This window comes from Nicotiana attenuata, unplaced genomic scaffold, assembly GCF_001879085.1.
Source record: "Nicotiana attenuata strain UT unplaced genomic scaffold, NIATTr2, whole genome shotgun sequence".
NCBI classification, from domain to species: Eukaryota; Viridiplantae; Streptophyta; class Magnoliopsida; order Solanales; family Solanaceae; genus Nicotiana; species Nicotiana attenuata.
In genome coordinates this window covers 183,452-204,888 of record NW_017672108.1, presented here as the reverse complement: position 1 = coordinate 204,888, position 21,437 = coordinate 183,452, and the positions used below count along the sequence as shown (strand labels likewise).

The 21,437-nt window shown below is 44.4% G+C and overlaps 2 protein-coding genes across 2 annotated transcripts; both read right to left on the bottom strand.

Moving 5' to 3' along the window:
* Positions 1–897: 897 nt before the first annotated feature.
* Positions 898–1,877, bottom strand: LOC109211873. The gene is made up of 2 exons (XM_019375463.1): positions 1,471–1,877; positions 898–1,255 (listed from the first exon to the last, which is right to left on the bottom strand). Exons 1-2 carry the CDS (start codon positions 1,875–1,877, stop codon positions 898–900), a joined length of 765 nt encoding a protein of 254 aa, XP_019231008.1.
* A 3,756-nt stretch (positions 1,878–5,633) lies between these two features.
* LOC109211872 (heterodimeric geranylgeranyl pyrophosphate synthase small subunit, chloroplastic-like) lies at positions 5,634–6,446 on the bottom strand. Its single transcript, XM_019375461.1, has one exon. The coding sequence runs from the start codon at positions 6,444–6,446 to the stop codon at positions 5,634–5,636; it is 813 nt and encodes a 270-aa protein (XP_019231006.1).
* Positions 6,447–21,437: the final 14,991 nt, after the last annotated feature.

Genomic DNA, 21,437 nt, shown 5'->3' with positions numbered 1-21,437 from the left:
CTGCCTTGTCAATGGCTCTAGATAGCCTTTCCATACAAAGGATGAACAGGTATGGGGACATAGGATCACCTTGCCTGATGCCTCTTGAAGGGGTGAATTCTTTAGTTTTTCCTCCATTGACCAGGATTTGGATAGAGGAAGTACTGATGAAGGACATTATTAGCTTGGACAGCCCTACAGGGAAATTGAAAGCATGTAGGGTATCTCTAATGAAGGACCACTCTAGTCTATCAAAAGCTTTTTCAAGGTCAATTTTTAAAATCATGTTGGCACTTTGACCTTTCATTTTCCTAAAGTGGTTCATGTATTCCTGAACTATGATGGCATTATCACAAGCTCTTCTGTTACTTAGAAAGCTGGCCTGACTTGGTCCTATGATGAGGTTCAGGATTGGTTTGATCCTATTAACAATAATCTTTGTCACAGTTTTGTAGATTGTGTTGCAAAGGCCAATAGGTCTGAAGTTTCTTAGCATGGTTGCCTGGGGGCATTTTGGAATAAGACACAGAAGGGTTTTGTTCATTTCTTTAGCCATTGTGCAAGTGCTGAAGCACTTTTTGCAGAATTCTATGACAGAGTCCCCTACAATATCCCAGTACTTTTGGTAGAAGAAGGGGTGGAGCCCATCTGGCCCAGGGGCTTTGAAGGGCTTGTGGGAGAACACAGCTGATTTGATTTCACTCATATGCAATTGTCTATCCATGAAGGCCTTGTGGCTCTGTTGGACAATTGGTTCCATTGTGGATTGAGGGGTAGGCTCCCATGTGTTTTCAACTTGTGAGGTTGTGTACAGGTCCTTGAAGAAGGTGACAATGGCCTGCTGGATTTCAGAATGGTTGTGAGTCCAGTTGCCATAATCATCTTTTAAGGAAAGAATTTTGTTTCTCCTCCTTCTATTCAGGGTGGAGGTGTGGAAGACCTAGTGTTGGCATCTCCCTCATTGAGCCAGTTAATCCTAGACTTCAGCTTCCAGAAGTCTTCCTCATTTTTGAGTATGCTGTTTAGCTCCTCATTGAGGTCATTCTCAAGCTGTAGAAGAAAGCTACTGAATTGGTAGCTAGGGGAATTCTGGATGGCATGAATTCTGGCTACAAGTCTTTTTTTCTTATGGAAAATGTTTTCAATGACTTGATGGTTCCAAATGGATGCCAGCTCTTGGAACCTGACAGTGGACTGGATTAGAGGAGCTTGACCAGCAAAAGCTTGGCTTATTACATTGGGGAAGGAGGGGTGGCGAGCCCACATTGTTTCAAACCTGAAAGGTTTTTTAATTTGGGTATTTGTGGGCTTTCCATTTGGATTTTTAAAGGACAATGGTCTGAGTGGGTCCTAGTCAGGTGTTGCACAGTTGCCTCAGGGTACTGAGAAATCCAACCCTCGTTGGCAAAACACCTATCAATTCTTTCTAAGATTAGGGCATTCCTATTCTTGTATCTTTTATTTGTCCATGTGTATTTATTGCCTTTATACCTTAGGTCAATTAACTGGCATGTGTTGATGCATTTCCAGAAGTTGTTACTGCGGCTGAGATTAATAGGATTCCCCCCAAATTTATCTCTAGCCTTTAAGACTTCATTGAAGTCACCCCCTACAAACCAGTTATTATTTACAGTTCTGGAGAGAGTTGCTAGTTGTTCCCATAACATATTCCTATCTACAAGCAAAGGGCTAGCATAGATTGCAGAAAAGAGCCAAGGGGTATGGTTTGGTCTTACCTGAACCATTGCATGAATACCTTGAGGTGTGGTGGCCACTTCTTCCACTGCGACTTGGTCTTCTTTCCACATAAAAACTATGCCACCAGCAAGACCTACCGCCGGTGATTGAATGATCATATCAAAGTTGAGGGCACTGGCCAGTGACTGGTGATCTACCATCTTTGTTTCAAGGAGCACCAGCATGGAGGGTTTGTGTAAGTTAACCATTTCAGTGCAGTGCCTTTTGAACTCTGCACTATTCCCACCCCTAACATTCCATATGATGTAATTCATCATTGGAAACGTGGGGGATGGGTGGGCTCCCTCTTGGGAGCTCGGCATGGTGGTCGCTTGGGGTTTTCCTCTTCAGACTCAGTATTGGTGTAAGATTGATCAAGGGCTTGATTTGGCCCATGGTTTGAGTTGAAACTAGGCCTAGCCCGCACTTGGTCATTGCTTTGGGGCATAGAACCACCACAATCTCGCTCACTTGTAAACTGAACTCTATTGATCTCACCGAATCCAGGACAATCGACTCTGTTCTTGGCGTTTGGTACATCTGCTCCCCCTCCTCCGCTGATTCCTTGTTTCTCAGCAAGTCTAGGGCTTTGGAAACTCCTTGGTGGATGTTTTGGAGGGGTGGAGGTCTGCTCGCTTTCTTTGGGGTAGACACTGATGGAGTCGTTGAGGGCTCGATCTGGGTAAATCTCGGTTCTGCTACTGGGTCCTCCTTCGTTAGGTCTGGAAAGAAAGGAAGAGCTTGAAAGCTCTGGAGAATGTGGGAGTTGAGAGCTTGAGGGTCTGTGATCGGTGACGGACATTCCGAGGTTTCCATTGACTGCCATAGGAGGGGCCCAAACGCCATTAGGGCTTTGTTCAGAGCTTCTAATGTCACTCTGGCAAGGTGAGCCGGATTTTGGACTATCAGCATCACCTTCTTGTTGTCCAGAGTGAACTCGTAGGAGAGTCCCTGACCTTGTAAAGCCACCTCCAACCAAGAGGCCGGTTGGTGGTCCAGAGGTAGTAGACTGGTAGAGACGGTGGATGGAAGGGTGTTCGTAGGGGTGCTTTTTGCCATTTTTGGTTTTCTTCTGTTTTCTACTTTGGGAAAAGCTGGGATTGGGGTTAAATGACTGATCTCCCATTGTAAAACCTTCCGTTGTCACATCTCGGCCAGTGGAAGGGTTCTGTGGCGTTGGGATTAGGGGGAGATCTTGCTCATTAATTGGGGATATTGAAGAAGTGACGGTTACAGTCTTTTCGACTGCGTTTTGGGAGGGTTGCAGGTAAGGTAATCGAGTACCATGCCTGTCGATAGGATTTCCACCATTAACGAGAGAGGGGAAGGTAGTGGGTGGGTAGACAAAGGGGGGGAGTGAGACTGTGGGGTTCCCTTAGGGCCCAGAATGGGTTGATCTATTTGGGACAAAATAGGGGACCCGTTTTTGTCAGTCGATGATTTGGTACTTGGGCCATTGGGGGTTGGGCCAGTGCTTATGTGGGGTGGGCGATTTTTGGGGGAGCCGATCGAATTAGGACCCACCTTCCTTTTGGTACTCATTGTGGGTTGTACCGGTGGGGTTATGTTTGGCCCATGATTTGATTTTGACAGCCCTTTGTTTGGGTTCTCAACGGGCCCAAAGTTATTGTTGTTTTTTTGTTTATTTTATTTATTGTATTGTTATGGCCTGGGTTGCTCAAAATGTTAAAGCTTTTGGAGTGAAAATATTTACCTGGACCTGCTTCAAACGTCTTTACCTGTACCTCCTTTGCCTGGTAATTTGTAGGATTGTTCTCCTTGGTGGGTGGTTGTTTTGGGGAGCTCTGTGATCGCCTCCGTGGGAATGTGACTGTTTTCCATTCGCTTTTTTCAGGTGATTTATCTGAGTGGAAGGAGTTATCCTGTGTGTCATTGACTGGTGGATAGTGCATTTTATAGGTGCACCTTAGGGTTGTGTGTCCTATCCTGCCACAGCTGGTGCATAAAGTTCCTTCACCTTCGTAGATCACTGATTGTTTGTGGTCACCTATGATGACTGAGGTTTCTACTGGGGTTTCTAGTGGCACTTGGATGCAAATGCGTGCATATCTCCCTCTGAGAGTAGAGGAGGTGCATTGGTCGATTTTTAGGAGTTTACCTAGTTTCCATCCCACCTTTTCCAGAATAGCCTTGTCATAGAATTCTGTTGGGAGTTGTGGCAAACGTATCCAGATGGCAGTGGATGTGAGTGTTGCTTCTTGGGGCACAAATTTTGGCTCCCATTTCCTAACTGAGAGGAAGTGCCCTGAGACAAACCATGGCCCTAGGTGAAGTGCCTTGACCATACTCTCTTCTAAGCTAAATTTAGCTATGAAGAAATCCCATCCTAGGTCAATCAAGATTAACGTTTCGGATGGGTTCCATAGGTTAACTAGCTTAGAGTGTAATAAATGGTAAGGCATCTTTTTCTTAAAAACTTTTATGATGACTGAGTACCTCCATGGAGCGTATATACGATCCTTTTCTTCAGCTGACAGGGGGATTGAGCCTTCAATATGCTTGCCTTTGACCTGTTCTAACTGAATGTCATTGTCGTAGTAGGTTTCTTGGTTACCCTGTTGATTATCTAGGAGCATATCCTTGTAGGAGCTCTGAGGTGCTTCCACTTCCCTTACTTCATTCTTGTCCGGGGGCTCTGGGGGTAATGGAGGTATGATCGTGGGGTGAGCCATTGGAGTGTTTTGTTGAAAGTTGGAGCAGGAGCTGGGACTCTATTTGTGAGATATAATTTTAAAGTATCATATTGTTGCAACACAGAGAATATTGGCTTAGTAGTACTACCAAAATTAATTACTGTCTTTTGAGTCCCAAAACGCACAAAACATTTTCTGTCACTTTCTCCATTAATCCACCACTGTTCTCACATCTCACTTATCATATCGTGGCCATAAACAAATTAAGGGGTAAATTATTAATCACCTTTATCATTTCTTTGGATCCATATACACCTCGTCAATTTATTTAGAAATTATTATTCTTTGCTTTCATAGTCATAGTCATATATGATCATGATGATATTAGAACCCCCACCATTTTAATTTTGGATTAAAACTAGAGTATCAAATAAGTAAATTGCGTCATATTTAAAGGCGTCCATTTTGGTTGAATCAATGACATGACCACACAAATCCAAAGAAGAGTTTCAGAAACACTTCGAATTTGTTCATTTGTTTGTTTTGCCTTTTCTTTTGCTTTAATTACTTTATGTAATTAAGTTGCTAACAGTGACAGGCCTGGAATTTTATACAAACGGGTTCAGTAAAAGATAACGATGAGTATTCATATAAGTGGTGTCAGGTAAGACAAGTAGTTTGATCACTCTTTTTGTTCTTAAATAATTTAAACAAATATACGTTCATATTTTATCAAAATTTAAGAAAGAAACAACCAAAATTAATTTTGTAGAAAGATTAATTTTTGAAGTAGGTAAAATTATAGAATAATATTTATTGATTTCAAGAAAAAAATAAAGTGAAAGACAAAAAAGACAAAAAAAAAAACACACACACACAAGTACAAGTGGGATTCGAACACAACAACTTCCACACATTTTGAACCCTCTTTACCACCTCAAACGGCAGCACACTTAACTAAAAAATCTTCCGACGTAGGATTCGAACCTACGACCAATCGGTTAACAGCCAACCGCTCTACCGCTGAGCTACTTAAAGTGGGTTCAAGTTTTTGGTTTTTTTTCTGTTTCAAATATAGATTACCCATATAAATAGAGTAATTTCTCAGCGAAGGGGGTTCAGTTGAACTTGCTTGACACCATGTGGGTCCGCCCTTGATTGCTAGAAAAGAATTGATAGTACAATAAGGGGAAATATACTTACGTCATAACATTGATCGAGCTAGGCACGAAAAGGTAAAATGTACCACTACAAAAATAAAATCTAAAGAAGATCACATTGTGATGGAGGCACGAAACTCTCTTCAATAAGACTAGCAATTGGGCTCACCTTCTTCCCTTTGAAACGTATCTGCAATTCCTTCATGGCCAATATTCTAAGTTCTTCCATTCTTTTGTTTTTATTATTTCTGCCTACTCCATTTATCATTCCTTGTATTGTTCCAACATAAAGCCCATAATTTCTCAAGCTCTCTACTTCTTCATCACTTCCATCTCCTAAAATGGCTCCACAAGCAGCTCCACATGCATGAATCTCTCCTTCTTTCTTCTTGCACACGTATTCTAACATTTCCTCATCTCCATTGCCTGATTGACTCCATTCTATCGCCCTAAACTGGCCTTCTAGCAACCCTTGTGACCCTACGGCCCGTGTGACCTCAGTAATAACCCTTAAGATCTTGTCCGAGTTTTCTCGGGCCGGGCTCATGGCTTTGGCTAGTAGTACAATAGCAAAGGACATGATCCCATCTCCCGTGAGAAGCTCGATATTCGGGCCAAACTTGTGGTCGATTGCAGGCCCGGGCTTGGGCCCGAAACCGTGCATGTGTTGGTGGGTGTAAGTGGCAACATGCATGAGATGTATTGCTGATGCTGCAGCCATGGCTTGGGCCCTTTCACCACCCACCAGCTCGCACGCTGCAACGCATAAGGCTGGCGCTGTGGATTTGGGTGTTGTAAATGTCAAGTAATGCATGGGCTCGAAGACAGATTCAGGTGGCCTAATTGATATGACCTTCTTAAGATGGGCTTCAATTTCTGACTCGATAGAGGCCCAGTAGGATTGATCGCGGCCCATTTTAACTACCATTGGCTTGTAGCATGATGAAAATGAACACCTAACTAAAGTGGGGAGATTTGCTGAACCATTGATGGAGGAAAAGACCCTTGCCATGCTAAATTGTTGAATCTGAAATGTAAAATGGAAAATGAGCTAGCTCATATCACCTTTAAATATGGGATCTTGACAAAGATAAAAAAGAAGACAAAAATTGAAAATAAGGGTGTACCGTGTACGAGTCTCCTTTTTATTTTTTGGTTATTTTTCTTGTGATTCACGTTTTTGGAATTTAACAAAACAGCAAAAAGCACAGGTGTTGTTGTGACTTGTGTCTCTGCCTTTCTATTTCTTCCATTTTAAAATTCTTGTGGTAATTAACTTGGTATACTAACTAGCAGAAATAATTAATCTCAGTTGGGTATACCTAATATTAATATGATCGGATGTTTTTTTTTAGACATTGTAGAAAAGCGTTCTAATTTTGCGTCTTTAATGTGGTTTCTCAAATCTTATAATTTTACTGTTTACCTTGAAAATGGTAACTACAATTATATTTGATTTTGTGGTTCTAAAAATACGTGATTTATCTTAATACTAGTTGTTAGGCAATAGATGCTAAGTGTGAGTAAAGAAAATAAGAAATGCAAACCAATAAGGTCACAAGGCTGGGCCTCGAGCTAGCTGGAGCAGGGCCTCGAGGTCTAGACGGGCAAATAGCTACAAACGATTGATGAAGAATCAATGATAATGAGGGCCTTAAAGATGGCCTTTTGCGGTTAATGACGAGCAACAAATGAAGAACAATAATGAACAATGAAAGAGTAAGCAATAAATGTGAAGAACAATAGTGTTAGCAAAGAGAGCAAAGAATATTTTATTGTATTCAATATGTTGTGTAATAATCTGAATCCCTTACTAGATGACAAGGGTTCCCTTTATATAGGAAGGGTGAATCCCAACATAGTACATGTCTAATAAATGACGAAGAAAAGATACTAGTACAGCTGTACAACGGCTCAGTACGGATTTGTACTATTCTTGCGGACCTGGTCAGTCTAGCCACGTATATTTGGGGATTTTCCCGCCCTTTCACGACGATCATCGATTATACTACTCCGAGATCGATCATAATGAGCCTTCAATGTGCTTCCTCGAGGGACGCACCTCGGGTCGCACCTCATGCCCTGCTTCGGGCTTCTTCGAGGATAGGCGTGGAGCGGCATAGTAGCTCCAAAGTCGAACTCCCTAATTTTGGCCGTATACAGATAGTCCTCGCGTTTTTAGAATGAAAAGATAAGAAACGATCTTGACCTCGACTTTCTCGAACCTCTCGTGATGACGTCATGGTCGTGACGTAAGCATTCCAAGTGACTAAAAACATCCCATCGGTTCGTCTAGAAGCATTGATTATACCGTCAGTTCATTTTTCCAAAAGGCGTTCATTGCGCCGTCGATCCATTTTCCCAAAAGCATTGATTGCGTCGTTGATTCGTTTCCGCAAAGGCATTGATTGAACCGTTGATACGTTTCCCCAATAGGCATTGATTGCGCCATTGGTTACGTTACTGTCCCTCTATAAATGGGGGGTTGCTTGAGCCAAGACTTCACTCAATCTTTCTTCAACATCCTTTGGCCCTTTCCCTTCTTTACATCCTCCTCCAAACTCCTATTTTTATGGTTCAAACTCGTGACCATAAGGTCATACGGCAGCAACTTTGTCAGTCATGCCATGGCTCTATTTCAAAGCTTTTCATCACTGAGTGGGATTATATTGAGTTGTTGTTGTTGTTGGCACGAAATAATGAGGGAAGGGCCTCAAATTCTTCCCGTATCAAAAGATATGTGGACCGTAAACCGCTGCTCATCTCTCTTAACTTCAACCTGGTGTGTCGCCTAATTCCTTTTTCTTTCCATGGATTGAGGTGGCATCATCTACTAACTTTTGCATCCCACACCGGTGCAATGTCTCAAGAAGCGGCTTCACAATAGTGGTGCTGATGAGACCCATACTCGCTAAATTTTTCACCAAGCCACAATTTTCCTTGCTTGTTAAAAGCTTTTCCTCTTTGATAGGCTATAGCTGCTTCTGAGGAGATTCTCGAAGATATCGCTCTGAAGATCGAAATGGGGTCCCCGAGGAAATGGTTCTCGTAGATGTCGCTCCCGAAGATATACCCTCGAAAGTAGATTAGACCTTGTAGTTGTTGCTCTTTGCTTCTTTGTTTCTCTGTAAGGACCCCTCGTGGGCTTTTGTAATCGTCGTTTATTAATACACAAGTTTCTTTAATTTGCCTTCGACTTGTGCTGAACTCCATTTTGCCTGCGTTTGTGAAAAACCCAAGCGTATGACTTTATCGATCGGTCCGAATATTGGACCCGGACATAGTAATACCTTTGGTTCTCGATTGGTTAATATGATATTCCTTGAAACTCTTTGTCATCCCTCGGACTAAGTCTGGATTGATCTGATACAAACTTAGGTCGCCGAGACTTCTGAGTCTGAATTGAGTGAGAGGGAGGTCTCGATTTTCTAAAAAAATAAAGCTTAGCCTTTTTAGGCCTCGTTGATAGTCCTAGAGGGAGAGTTTTCTTGATCATCTGAAAATAAAGATAGCCCTTAGGCCTTTACAAATAGTCCGCGAGTGAGCGATTGCTTGAACTTAAAATGAAGATAGCCCTAAGGTGTTATAGATAGTCCCTGAGCGAGGACACACTCGAACTCGTGTGGACCATGGGCTAAAATAATCGAGAAAGCGTTTAAATTGAACTTGAGGTGAAGATAGCCCTGAGGCTTTGTTAATAGTCCCCGATTGAGAACTGGCTCGAACTCAGGTAGCCCTTGTGCTTAATAGTCGAGCGAGCGTTTGCTCGAACTCGAAGTAGAGATATCCCTAGCTTTATGAATAGTCCCCGAGTGAGAACTCGCTCGAACTCGGGTAGCCCTTGGGCTTAATAGCCGAGCGAGCGTTTGCTCGAACTCGAGGTAGAGATAGCCCTGAGGCCTTACGAATAGTCCCCGAGTGAGAACTGGCTCGAACTCGGTTAGCTCTTAGGCTTAATAGTCGAGCGAGCGTTTACTCGAATTCGAAGTAGAGATATCCCTAAGGCTTTATGAATAGTCCCCGAGTGAGAACTGGCTCGAACTCGGGTAGCCCTTGGGCTTAATAGTCGAGCGAGCGTTTGCTCGAACTCGAAGTAGAGATAGCCCTGAGGCCTTATGAATAGTCCCCGAGTGAGAACTGGCTCGAACCCGGGTAGACCTGGGGCTGAAATAGTCGAGCGAGTATCCACTCGAACCCGACTCTAAGACTGTTCTTTAATAATTTCCGACAATCCGATTCCCGATGTCTGGGTCCTGATGTCAACATCATGACATAAGCGGTTGATGAGACTGAGGGGTTGCTTTTTGTACGATTCCTAGAAGCATTAATTGCAGGCGGCCGACGGTCGGCCTTTTGGCTTCCTTGGCATTTTCAAACGGTCTTTATAAATAGACAAATCCCATAACCTTGTGGATATCATTTTCTTAGTGCTCCCGAAATTTCATTTAGCTCTTTTCAATTTTCTTGAACTCTCCCTTCTTTTTTCTAACAGCATTTTCCATCCCCTTGGATCTTTCGCTTTAGAGATGGCTAAAACTTCTAAAACTGTTCCTCAAAAGGAAAAGGCTTCATCGTCTTCTCGAGCGACCAAAGGTAAACCGATAGTTCCTCCTAGTATCGAAGAGTGTACTCCAGGGCCTTGCGATATATCTTCTGATTTCCAGATCGAAAACCCCTCATCTGTTCCGGGATGATGCAAACCTATATCTCGATATATCAGTTTAATAACTGAAATCGAGAAGATGAAGACCGATTGCCATTGGGAAAGGCGGTGCAAGTGGAGATTCCCTCACGAGGAGATGACATAACCAAGCACAAGGCCGGTTTCCTCAGTGTATATACATATCCTTTCACCTTAGGCTTGGTAGAAGCCTCTTTACCATCGATAGATCCAGTGATCCTTGATTTCTGCAGCCAATATGAGGTGACACTCGGACAAATTTATCCATCGTTCTGGCGCATTGTTTATATGATTAGGCATTTCTCAAACATGGTTGAGGGGATGCCTTTTACCCTCGACCATCTAATTAGACTGTATAGCCCCCGAATTTATCGAGGTGGCCTGATTAAGCTGAAACGTCGATCCCCGAAGGCCTTTTTGCTAACATCGATGAAGACAAGGATCGAGGGTGGATGAGCTGCTTTGTCCGAGTCAGGACCTCGGACCTGATCCCTGCTGAGAGAATGCCATTTCCCGAGAAATGGAATATGAATCGTAAGTAAACGCGTTCCTCTGATCGGATACCTTTTCCTGAGTTTGAATTAACTTTCTTCGATGATACAGCTGTCGAGTGGTACCCCGGTGCTGTCAACGATCTTTCGGGCTGGGTCCGACGACTTGATTCGATCTGCCCATATGCCAAGCACGTGTGGCTCGATCTGGCTAAGACACGTTGGTAGGCCAAAAATCATGGTGAGTTTTTACCTTTGTTCACACTTGAGCTCTTTATAGAAGACATCTCTCTCTAGTATTCTCATCCTTTGTGCCTATGTAGGCCTTGGAGAGGCCGTTTTGATGAGGGAACCCTGACTTGGGGAAGCAGAACCCCAAAGCCTGCCAAGGAAAAGAAGAGAAAGAAGAAATCACCGATCGGGTCCCCGAAGCCAAAAAAGGCTAAAACTCAAAAGCCCGAGGCCGATTCAGTGGCCTCAACTCGGGAGGCGGCCGAAAGTCTTTGTGCCGAGGGCGAAGAGAGTGATGATTGCCCGCTGGTATTTAGGGGGAGAAGAAATGCTGCTGCCTCGAAACCTACTGAGCCGAAGGTGACTGAGTCGGAAGCTGCCGAGGTGGTCCCAACCCGAGATGAGGGGATTGTTTAGGGGAATTCGGGCGAATTCCCCGAGCCGACCAATGACCTAAATGCATTAGGTGCCGAGGAGAACCTGGCTGATGAACCCGAAGGAACCAATGATGAAGCCCCTCGGAGGGGGGAGAAGGCCCCCGTTGAATCAGTCGAGATGATCAATGTAGACGAGCCTCTGTCGGGCCCGTCATTCTCTCCTGGGCAGATACGGGATGCCCAGGATATGAACATTCTTGTCGAGGGGGCATCCCCCGAAGAGAATAGTACGTTTAAAGGATTTTTTGCTGGGGTTAAGGAAGGCCCCGATATCGACGCCTCATTGATCTTTAAGGAATACGAGAAGCTTCGGTAACAGATGATCTCGACTTTGACCGCTATATGTTGACTTTCGATTCTTGCTTTTCCGACTCTCTTCTTCTGTGTCTTCAGGCCTTAAAGCTCTCTCACCAAGCCTTTACCAAGTCACGACCAGAGTTTGCTAGATGTGAGGACGAATTTAGGAAGCTCGTTTCTGAATTGGATGAACTTAAGGCCCTTTATGCCCAAAAGGAGGGGGAGCTAGGTGACCTTCGAGCACATTTGGAGAGGATGTCTCGAGATCGGGCCGATCTCGATGGGCAGGTAATATGACCTTCGTGGGCTTACCTTTGTGCCCTAGCCAGTTAAGTGCTAAATGCCTTGCTTTGATTCTTTCAACTTAAGCGAAAAGATGATCTAATGCGAGAGGAGCTTAAACTCAGAGATACTGAAATCCTTGGGCTGAAGCAGCGTACAGATGAAGTGTCCTCCAATAAAAAAGCCCTCTGAGAGAGGTTGATCTCGGTTGAGCATCAACTCCAAGAGGCAGAGGGAGAAAGCCGTAAGTATAGAGATCTTTATTCTAAACTAGCTGCTGAGATATCTACAGCTAAGTCCGAGGCCGCTGAGCTCATGTACTCATACAGAAAAGATGTTGTTGCTGCAAATGCTCGAGCCAGGAAGGTATCCGAAGAGGCCGAGCTTAAACTGTCCCGAGCTTTGGAACATGCCCGATTAAGATCTAGGAGACAGGCTCTCGAGGATTTATACGCAGGGGCATCGGTTTGTCTGCTGAGATCGAGAGGGTGAAGGCCCTAGAGGAAAAATCGGCAATTCTGCTTTCCTCCGATGATGGTTCAACCGGTGATTCGACCAGCGGCTCGGAGGATGATGAAGACGAAGATGAAGTCCCCGAAGGGGATGAGGCCATCGATATTCTCGGGGTCGAGGGCCAGGTCGTTGGAGGCACAATTTCCGAGGGAGCTCCATCTGGTTAAGAAACCCCGGTGGTAGATTGGGTTTTCATTCTTTTTTTTTGTGTAAGGACTCCAGGCGAGCCTCGTAAATATGACTTTGTGAAACCTTACCATATATACATATAAGGATTTTGCTTATCGTCATTTCTTGTTTTCCCTTTGCCTTTTTTGAATAAATTTCGATGCTTGTTGATAACCAGTTCGATGCGTCGAACTTATGATATAAACCCCTCAGGTTTGAGTGGTTGATAATAGTTGACCGTTTAGGGCTCGGTCCTCGAATCAAATTTTGACTCAGGCTCGTTGACCCTTAGTTTTCAATATATCGGCCCTTAGGCTCTTTTGGCTGGCTCTTAGGCTCTTACGCGTTAGCCCTTACACTCTTTAGGCTGGCCCTTAGGCTCTTACACATTGGCCCTTAGGCTCTTTTTAGATTGGGTCGATGCGACCTATAATATGGCTATAGTTTTTCCCACATTTTGGCTAAAGACTTTTGAAGTTTTGATTATGCCTTGGCATGTTTTATGTTCGTCCGACTTTTCGACAGCTCAGACGAGAACATCGATTATGAGTCGATATGTAACGATAGCTGAGTACCTCGGGAGGTTCGCTCGAAGTTTGAGTTTTCGAAACCTTTTCATCGAAGGCTGATTGTTTTCGAAGCCTTTTTATGGTTCGGAGATGATATTATCGAAGCTCCTATGCTTATGCCGAGGGTAGCCTGATTAACCGGTTCTTTTCGAAGTATTTTCGAAGTGTTTGGAGGCCTTTAGTTTTGTGGCAATAGTCAAACGTCTTTGAGCCGCGTTAATTCAGCCGTAGCCTTTTAGTTCGACCGTAGTCTTTAGTCCCTGCATGCGGTGACCTTGGCATCTATATCGAGGGTATGCCTTTTTAGATCTCTTACAAGTTCGATATATAGCCTTGGCCTTCATATTGGGGTTATGCCTTTTTAAGGTCTTATAAGTTTGAGTATGCATCGTTGAGGTCTTACAAGCTTGGTATTGCCTTATTGAGGTCTTACAGATTCGATGCGGCCTCACTGAGGTCTTACGAGCCCGAGATTGCCTTATTGAGGTCTTACAAATCCGAATTTTCGATGGCTTCGACGAGCTGACTGTCGACGTCAGTCCCTGAGTGTTCGAGGGTTTCCGGCCCTTGAGCCATTTTGCGTGAAAGTATTGAATTTCTTCGAGTGTTTTGACAAGCAAAGAGGCTTCCTCTTAATTGATGCACGTGTACATTTTTTTTGCCTTTGGAGGCTCGATTATTCTATATGGACACGATTTATTTGACCGTTTAGCCCAATACAATATTCTCCTCTCGAGGTCCTCCTAGGCGTAGTTCAGTTTCTTACAAGGGGTGACCTCTTGGGGTGATGCCCCCCAGTATTTGAGGTTGATCGAAGAGACGCCTTGAATACTTGATGAGTTCTCCTTAGGTAGCATATGGTGTTGCCTCGTTAAAAACCTCGCCGGTAAAACTCGTTCGGGATAAAATTCGGTCTAAGGGAAAAAGAGTGCAACGCATGCTTTAAAACCCAAGGTCTTCGAGCAGGAGGGCGCTTCGATTCCTCTTGATCGAACACCTGCAGAAAGTTAGTTTAAAACATAAATAAAAAGGGAGAGGGTTGTACCTTAATGATGTGTTCGAGCTTTGATAGATTCTGACTACTTGTTCGGGGGACGCGGCACGGTCTTTTACTCACTCGTTTGGATGTAGCCGAGAATGTAGGTTGTAGTTGTTAGCTGAATTTTTACTTGTCTTTTGGCCTCTTTGATGTAGAGGGCGTTGATGCCGGTGACATGTCGTGCACCGCGAACATCTCTGTTGCTGCATGCTGCTCCCCGTATACTGCCTTTACTCCATCCTTGGTTGGAAATTTTATCGTTTGATGGAGGGTCGAGGGTACTGCCCTCATACTGTGTATCCACAGCCTTCCAAGTAAGGCATTGTATCTCATGGCACCTTCGATGACATGAAACTTGGTATCTTGGAATGTACCGGCTACGTTGACCGGGAGGATGATTTCCCCTTTTGTTGTCTCGCTCGCCATGTTGAATCCATTGAGGACACGAGAGGCGGGTACGATCTGGTCAAGCAGTCCGAGCTGCTCCACCACCTTTGACCTGATTATGTTGGCCGAGCTACCTGGATCCACGAGCACACATTTAATCTGAATTTTATTTAAAAGAAAAGAAATTACCAGTGTGTCATTATGAGGCTGAGACAAGGTCTCGATGTCCTCTTCGCTAAACATGAAAGCATCCTCTGGTATGTAACTCCGAGTTCGCCTTTCCCTGGTGATAGATATCTTTGTCCGTTTGAAAACGGGTTCCTGTGGGGCGTCGACCCCTCCGACGTGTTGCGGTTCTTCTGGTTCATTTTTCCTATTTGTATCTCTTCCTCGAAAATGGTTCTTGGCCCGGTCACTGAGAAACTCATGAAGATGCCCTTCGTTGAACAGACGGGCTACCTCCTTCCTGAGCTGCCTGCAATCCTCGGTCCTATGATCGTGAGTGCCGTGATACTTACACATCAAGTTTGGGGTCCTCTGTGAAGAGTCCGATAATACGGGTTTCGGCCACCTGGCATCTTTGATTTTCCCTATGGCTGATACGATGCCCGAGACATCGACGTTGAAGTTGTACTCAGATAGCCGCGGTGCCTCTACCGGCCCAGTGTGCCTATCGAACCTGCTTTACCCGTGAGTCCCCGGGAATTTTGACATCGATCTACCCTTCGATCGCTTCGAGGCATGTTACGCCTTGGTGTGTTTCTTCGATCTTCTACGTACGGCTGGTATCTTTCTTTGTTTGATCTTGGCTCCCTTTCTGTAAACCTTTGCTCCTTTATTAAGAGCCTGCTAGGATATACTGAGCCCGAAGGGGCTCCTAATTGGTCGTCCTCGACCCTGATTTTCGACTGATACCTATTGTGCACATCCGCCCAAGTTACGGAGGGATATTCGACCAAATTTTGTTTTAGCTGCTTCGAAGCTACCGAGCTTCGTTCGTTCAAGCCCTGAGTGAAGGCTTGTACTGCCTAGTCATCGGAGACTGGTGGTAATTCCATTCGTTCATCTGAAAATAAGATACGAATTCCCTTAGCATCTCGTTCTCTCTCTGTTTGATTTTGAAGACATCGGACTTTCTGGTGGAGACCTTGATGGCACCGGCGTGTGCCCTCACAAAAGAATCCGCCAACATGGAAAATGAATCTATCGAATTTGGAGGTAGGTAATGATACCACATCATAGCCCCTTTTCGATAGCGTTTCTCCAAATTTCTTCAACAAGACAGACTCTATCTCGTCGTCCCTTAAGTCATTTCCTTATACAGCACAAGTGTAAGTGGTGATGTGCTCGTTGGGGTCCGTGGTCCCGTTATATTTAGGGATGTTGGGCATTCTGAACTTCTTCGGGATGGGCTTTGGAGCCTCACTTGGTGAGAATGGTTTCTGTATGAACTTCTTTGAATCTACGCCCTTCAGAATCGGGGGCGCGCCCGAGATCTGATCGACCCTCGAGTTATAACTCTCCACTCTTTTATCGTTATCTTCTATATTCTTTTCTCCTAATTCAATTCTTTTGGTGAGGTCCTCGAGCATCTTCATAATAGCGCGGTCTGTTACTGACCCGTTGTTGCTCGATCTCTCTGGCACTTGCTCGACTCGAGAGGCTATTTCCGGTGCTACTGTGCTTGAGGTTCTTTGGTATCTTTGTAGCTGAGCAATAGCCACCTTTTGTGCTTGCAATATTTCGAAAATGACTTGAAGACTAACGTCTCTTTCCTCACAGCGCAGACTCTCGTTGGTATGAGAGCTCACATCAACATGCACAGCGTTGCGCGAGTTTATGTCGACAGGGATTTGGTGCTACCCTTGGGCTTTGTGGTTCTACCCCTGGGTTTTGCGGTGGTACATCGGCATCTACACCGTTCTCTCCATGAAGCTCAATACCATTGTTTTCGTGTGAATCTGCAGAGTTAGACATTTTTCGACCTGAAATCAAAGATTATTGGACACAAAAAAGTGTGAAGAATAACTTGTGTTTTCAGAAAACTAGAACCAAAATAATCACTATTATTTTTAGCCCCACGGTGGGCGCCAAACTGTTTACCTTTAAAATGGTAACTACAATTATATTTGATTTTGTGGTTCTAAAAATACGTGATTTATCTTAATACTGGTTGTTAGGCAATAGATGTTAAGTGTGAGTAAAGAAAATAAGAAATGCAAACCAATAAGGTCACAAGGCTGGGCCTCGAGCTAGCTGGAGCAGGGCCTCGAGGTCTAGATGGGCTAATAGCTACGAACGATTGATGAAGAATCAATGATAATGAGGGCCTTAAAGATGGCCTTTTGCGGTTAATGATGAGCAATAAATGAAGAACAATAATGAACAATGAAAGAGTAAGCAATAAATGTGAAGAACAATAGTGTTAGCTGATTAGGTCGCAGCGGACTCAACCTTAGGAAGAGTGGGCGCTAATACTTTTACCCAATAGTGGTATCGGGGTCAATTTCCACAGGGAGCTAGAAAGGGAGTTGGATATTTGTTTAGCCTAGAATTGCGTGTTTGCTTCTAATTGATCTTCTATCATTTTTGGGTTTTTGTGATTATCAACTACAATTTAACAACTACTAATTATAACTAAATTATGCTAAGATAGTAAATCTAGGTTGTATGCAAGATAAAGAAAGACACTAGGGTCGTGGCATTTACCTAGGTGGTCAACTAACCGGTCGAGATTCCTAATACGAGAATGATGATTATGGGGCTTATGATATAACCGTTGCACGATAGCATTCACTCTCACACCTCTCGGTAGAAAGAGTGATTTTGCCCAATTGACTCTCTCGAGACCAATTGGGTAGGCTAACAAACTAAGCAACTTAGGGTTCAAGTTGGGTAATCACTCTCTCGAGGTCTTACCTGTTAATTGGGACTACCATTCTCATGGGTCCATCCCAATTCCTTGTTGGGTTAACTTTGGAGTCATAGACACTCTTTCTAAAGAAGAGTCAAGACTCACTAAGCTAGACTTAGTGTTTGCAACCACCAAATCCTAGTTAAAACATAAAATCAACCCAAATATCAAACACCCAACATCATTCAAGCACTAAACAATCACACCCATTAATTACCCACACTAGGGTTGAGCCACAACCCTAGCTAATGGGTTTAGCTAGACATAATGGCAACAGAAATTAAAGAAGAAGTAGATAAAATCAACATAATAATTAACTAGAAAGTTAATCTACACGAATTCACGTTAAAACAAGGTTAAAATTCCCAAAATAGGCTAAAACTTGAATCTCACGAGTGCTGCTGCTATCTGATGTCTAAAACTTGACCTAGAAATAATAAAATATTCTATTTATACTATGCTAGAAAAATCGGACAAAAATACCCATGCGGGGCTGGCGCGGACCGCGCATAAATGCAGCGCGGCCGCGTAGGGGTCTTGGCCTTCTATCATTCACTTCTGGAACTGGCGACGCGGACCGCACAAAGAAGTAGCGCGGCCGCACAGGCTAATGAGCGCGGACCGCACAACATTGAAGCGCGACCGCGTAGACACCAGCGCTGACCGCGTAGAAATGAGCGCTGACCGCGCTTGGAGACTCCNCTTTTGCTACTTTAACCTTTCTCCTTTCTCTACTTTTACATAGCCTTTTTCACTTTGTTTTCTTTGAATCCCTTTTTCCGGTTCTTATTCACTTTTGCATTTCTTTTTGTCTTTTTCTCTTTTTCATTGCCTTCCTTTCTTTTGCTTTTGTGCCTCTTTACCGCATTGAATCCTTTCTTGTCTCAACCCCCCCCCCCCCCAAACTTAGGTATTTGCCATCGCTCAAGGGAAGATTTGGGTGCCAAGAGAGGGTCTCATTGAGAACGGGTATAGGCTTGTAGCTTTGGTTCATGAAAGAAGAAGGTTAAGGCTCAAAAGGGTTGAACTAGGGATCATTTCATTGGTAGGTTATGGAAATTGTTCAAATTTGGAATTTCGGATCAAGGAGGGCCTATATTCACTTCTCAAGTCAAGTTTCGCCTATGATTTCGCCTCAACAAATATTCAGGGCAAGTTCTAGACTGCTGGCTTGGAGCTTAGACTCATAATTCAACTTCTCACCACACACACACTCAAGGTTTGCTAAAGATATCGAGTTGAGAGCCCACAACGACCTTAGTTCCAATTCAATCGCACAATGGCCCTACACGACCATATGATGATTGTTTGATCAACACAAGAGTCTCAAGGCCACAATTTTCACCATCCTAAACACAACATTATGTCTTTGACCATGAGATCAACGGCAAATGTGTTAGGCCCAAGTGAAGCTTGCCTGAGGTCCTCTTAACTATAAAATTTTGAAAATCAAAAGAAGAAAAATCAAAAACGGACTCAAACCCTTAAGAAGGTTGTCACGCCATCTATCATTGGGAAGAGCCACCCGGTTCGCACAACACACTACCCTTAGAAAGAACCGTGGTATTAAGAAAACCAAGGGCTTATTGAAAACACTAAAACCGAAATAAAAGGCTACGAGCCTCACTACTAGGCTAAGAAAAACAAAAAAGTTTGAATGAAAATTAGAAAAAACCGAATGAATATGTACAATGGGGAGTAGAATATACAACGGGATGAATATATACATAGGAGTCTAAAAGCAGCTAAAGTTAAAAGTTATATACAGGCCAACTATTTAAAAACCAAAAACATAGACTAGAAATGAAATAAATATATACAGTCATCCAATGTATCAGAATCAAAATGGTAGGGCGCACCCCCACGAATAAAAGCTGGTATTCTCCCCAATGCCAACTACCAAGATAGCTCAAAAACATAGTAAAAGGATATAGAGAGGCCCCTCAAGCCTAGTCCACATGCGTGGGGTCTCCTGTCGTCCCTGGATCCTCTGTAGTAGCCGGGACCTCAGACTGGTCGCCGACCTGCTGCTGCTGGGCTGCTGGGACATGAGCTGGATCAAGAACAGGCTGAACCACCGGTGGGACACTGGATGTACCCTCATGAACCTGGGCCACCTCTATCACAACTCCCTCAGTGCTAGGGAGTTTCCTCTTCTTCCTTGGCCTGGGGGTCTCCTCCTGCTGTGGCTGAACTGCTGCTGGATCAACAGCTGGCTCCCCGAAAAGCAAGTCAAGTGGCATCTGATCCGCCAAAAGCTTATCCACATCCTCCCTCAACTTCATCACTGACTCCTTGGAGGCCTTCTGCTTCCTCAATTTCCTGTGTTCCCTAGCAAGTTTACCCAGTGCTGTGCTGTGTGCTCCAACTGCCTTAGCCAAGGCATTCTGTGTCTCCATCATCTTTTCCTGATTGGCCATGATTTTCTTCAGTGTCTCCTCAATAGAAGGAGGGATCTCAACTGTGGAAGGGGTTGACTGTGCCTGAACTACAGTGGCCAAGTTTGACAACTTGGATGTCGCAGCTGACATCCAGTTGTTCAAACTGGCTAGAGACTGAGCAAGCTGGTGGGCAGTGAACCTGTGGGTCTTCGAGGAAGGGACATCCTGGTCTGCTGCAGTAGATGGACCAGCACTAGAAGAAGGACCCTGAGGCAATGTCTCACTGGTAGCTGGGATAGTGGAAGGCTCAATGGACTGCTGAATAATCGCTGGCTCCTTAGACTGGCTAGGTGCGGTGGAAGTGGATGCCTGAGACTTTTTGGACCTCTTTGGGTTGTCGGGACCCAACTGACTGTACCATGAGTAGGGGGCCACTGGATCTACCTGAACATCAAATTACCTTCAACTCTCTGAAGTACAGGGAAAGAGTGTTTGGGAAGGGGTAGTTTGTGTTTGTCTCCTGCCCTACCGTAGAAATCACTCTTGACATGATGTTGCCCACATTCAGAGAAAAACCAGCCATAATGGAAGCTACTAACACTGCACGAGGAATAGGAACTGTATGATCATGAGTTGAAGGGTCAAGCCTACTGCACACGAAGGTCAACCACCCCTTTGCTTCAAAACTGAACGTGTTTCTCAGAATTTTCTCTCCTGCCTTCAACCAAACTGGGACAGTGCCCGGAGCTGCCAAGTGCTGGGCCAACCACGGGCGAACCTCTTCTTTCATTGCCAGCTTTTCTAAGTATTGGGATTCGTCTTCTTCATTGAACCCTAAAAATTCGTTCAGAGACTTCCCATCAAACATCACTACCTTGTCCCTCACTTTTGTCACCTTTGAATCTCTCACCACTTGATAGACATTACAGTAAAACTCTTTCACCATATGTTCATTTGCAACTATGCAACGTTCCTTGAAGAACCCCCAACCCTCTCTAGTTCGGAATTGTGCTTGCACATGTGGGTTTAGAGGAAGAAGATCAGAATCAATAAATTGCCTCTCCGGAATCAACTTTCTTTTGGGCCACCACTCTCGAAATCTGTGGAAGGCTATTTCACTGACAAATCTATCAGCCCATGCTTCCAGTTTTCTTGTTCTCTCAATACCACCAACTTGGGGTTCACCCCCCTCGTCGTATCCTGCACTCTCCCCAGACAATGAAGCTGTGGGGGAGGTGGAGTATTGTGCCTCACTTCTATCCTCGGACTCATCAGACGAGTCCAAAACTACATTAACCGGCTTCTTGAGGCTTTTATCAGTTGGTCCCTTGGAGGTAGGTGAAGTTGAGGGAGAGTCATGCAATTGAAGCGAAAGAGACATGTGAGTTGGAGCATATTCAGAAGTAATACTCCGGAATGGGGCGTACTCACTCCCTAAAGAATGGGAGGCAGCTCTATCAGCTTCCCGTATTATCTTGCGGGTCTTTTTGATATTCTCCCGAGTCTGGGGAGTGAGT

Coding starts and splice junctions, on each gene's coding strand:
- LOC109211873 (XM_019375463.1), bottom strand. CDS start 1,877: ATGGTAGATCACCAGTCACTGGCCAGTGCCCTCAACTTTGATATGATC. Junction 1,256..1,470: donor TGCCAGTTAATTGACCTAAG/GTATAAAGGCAA, acceptor AAAACCTTTCAG/GTTTGAAACAATGTGGGCTC.
- LOC109211872 (XM_019375461.1), bottom strand. CDS start 6,446: ATGGGCCGCGATCAATCCTACTGGGCCTCTATCGAGTCAGAAATTGAA.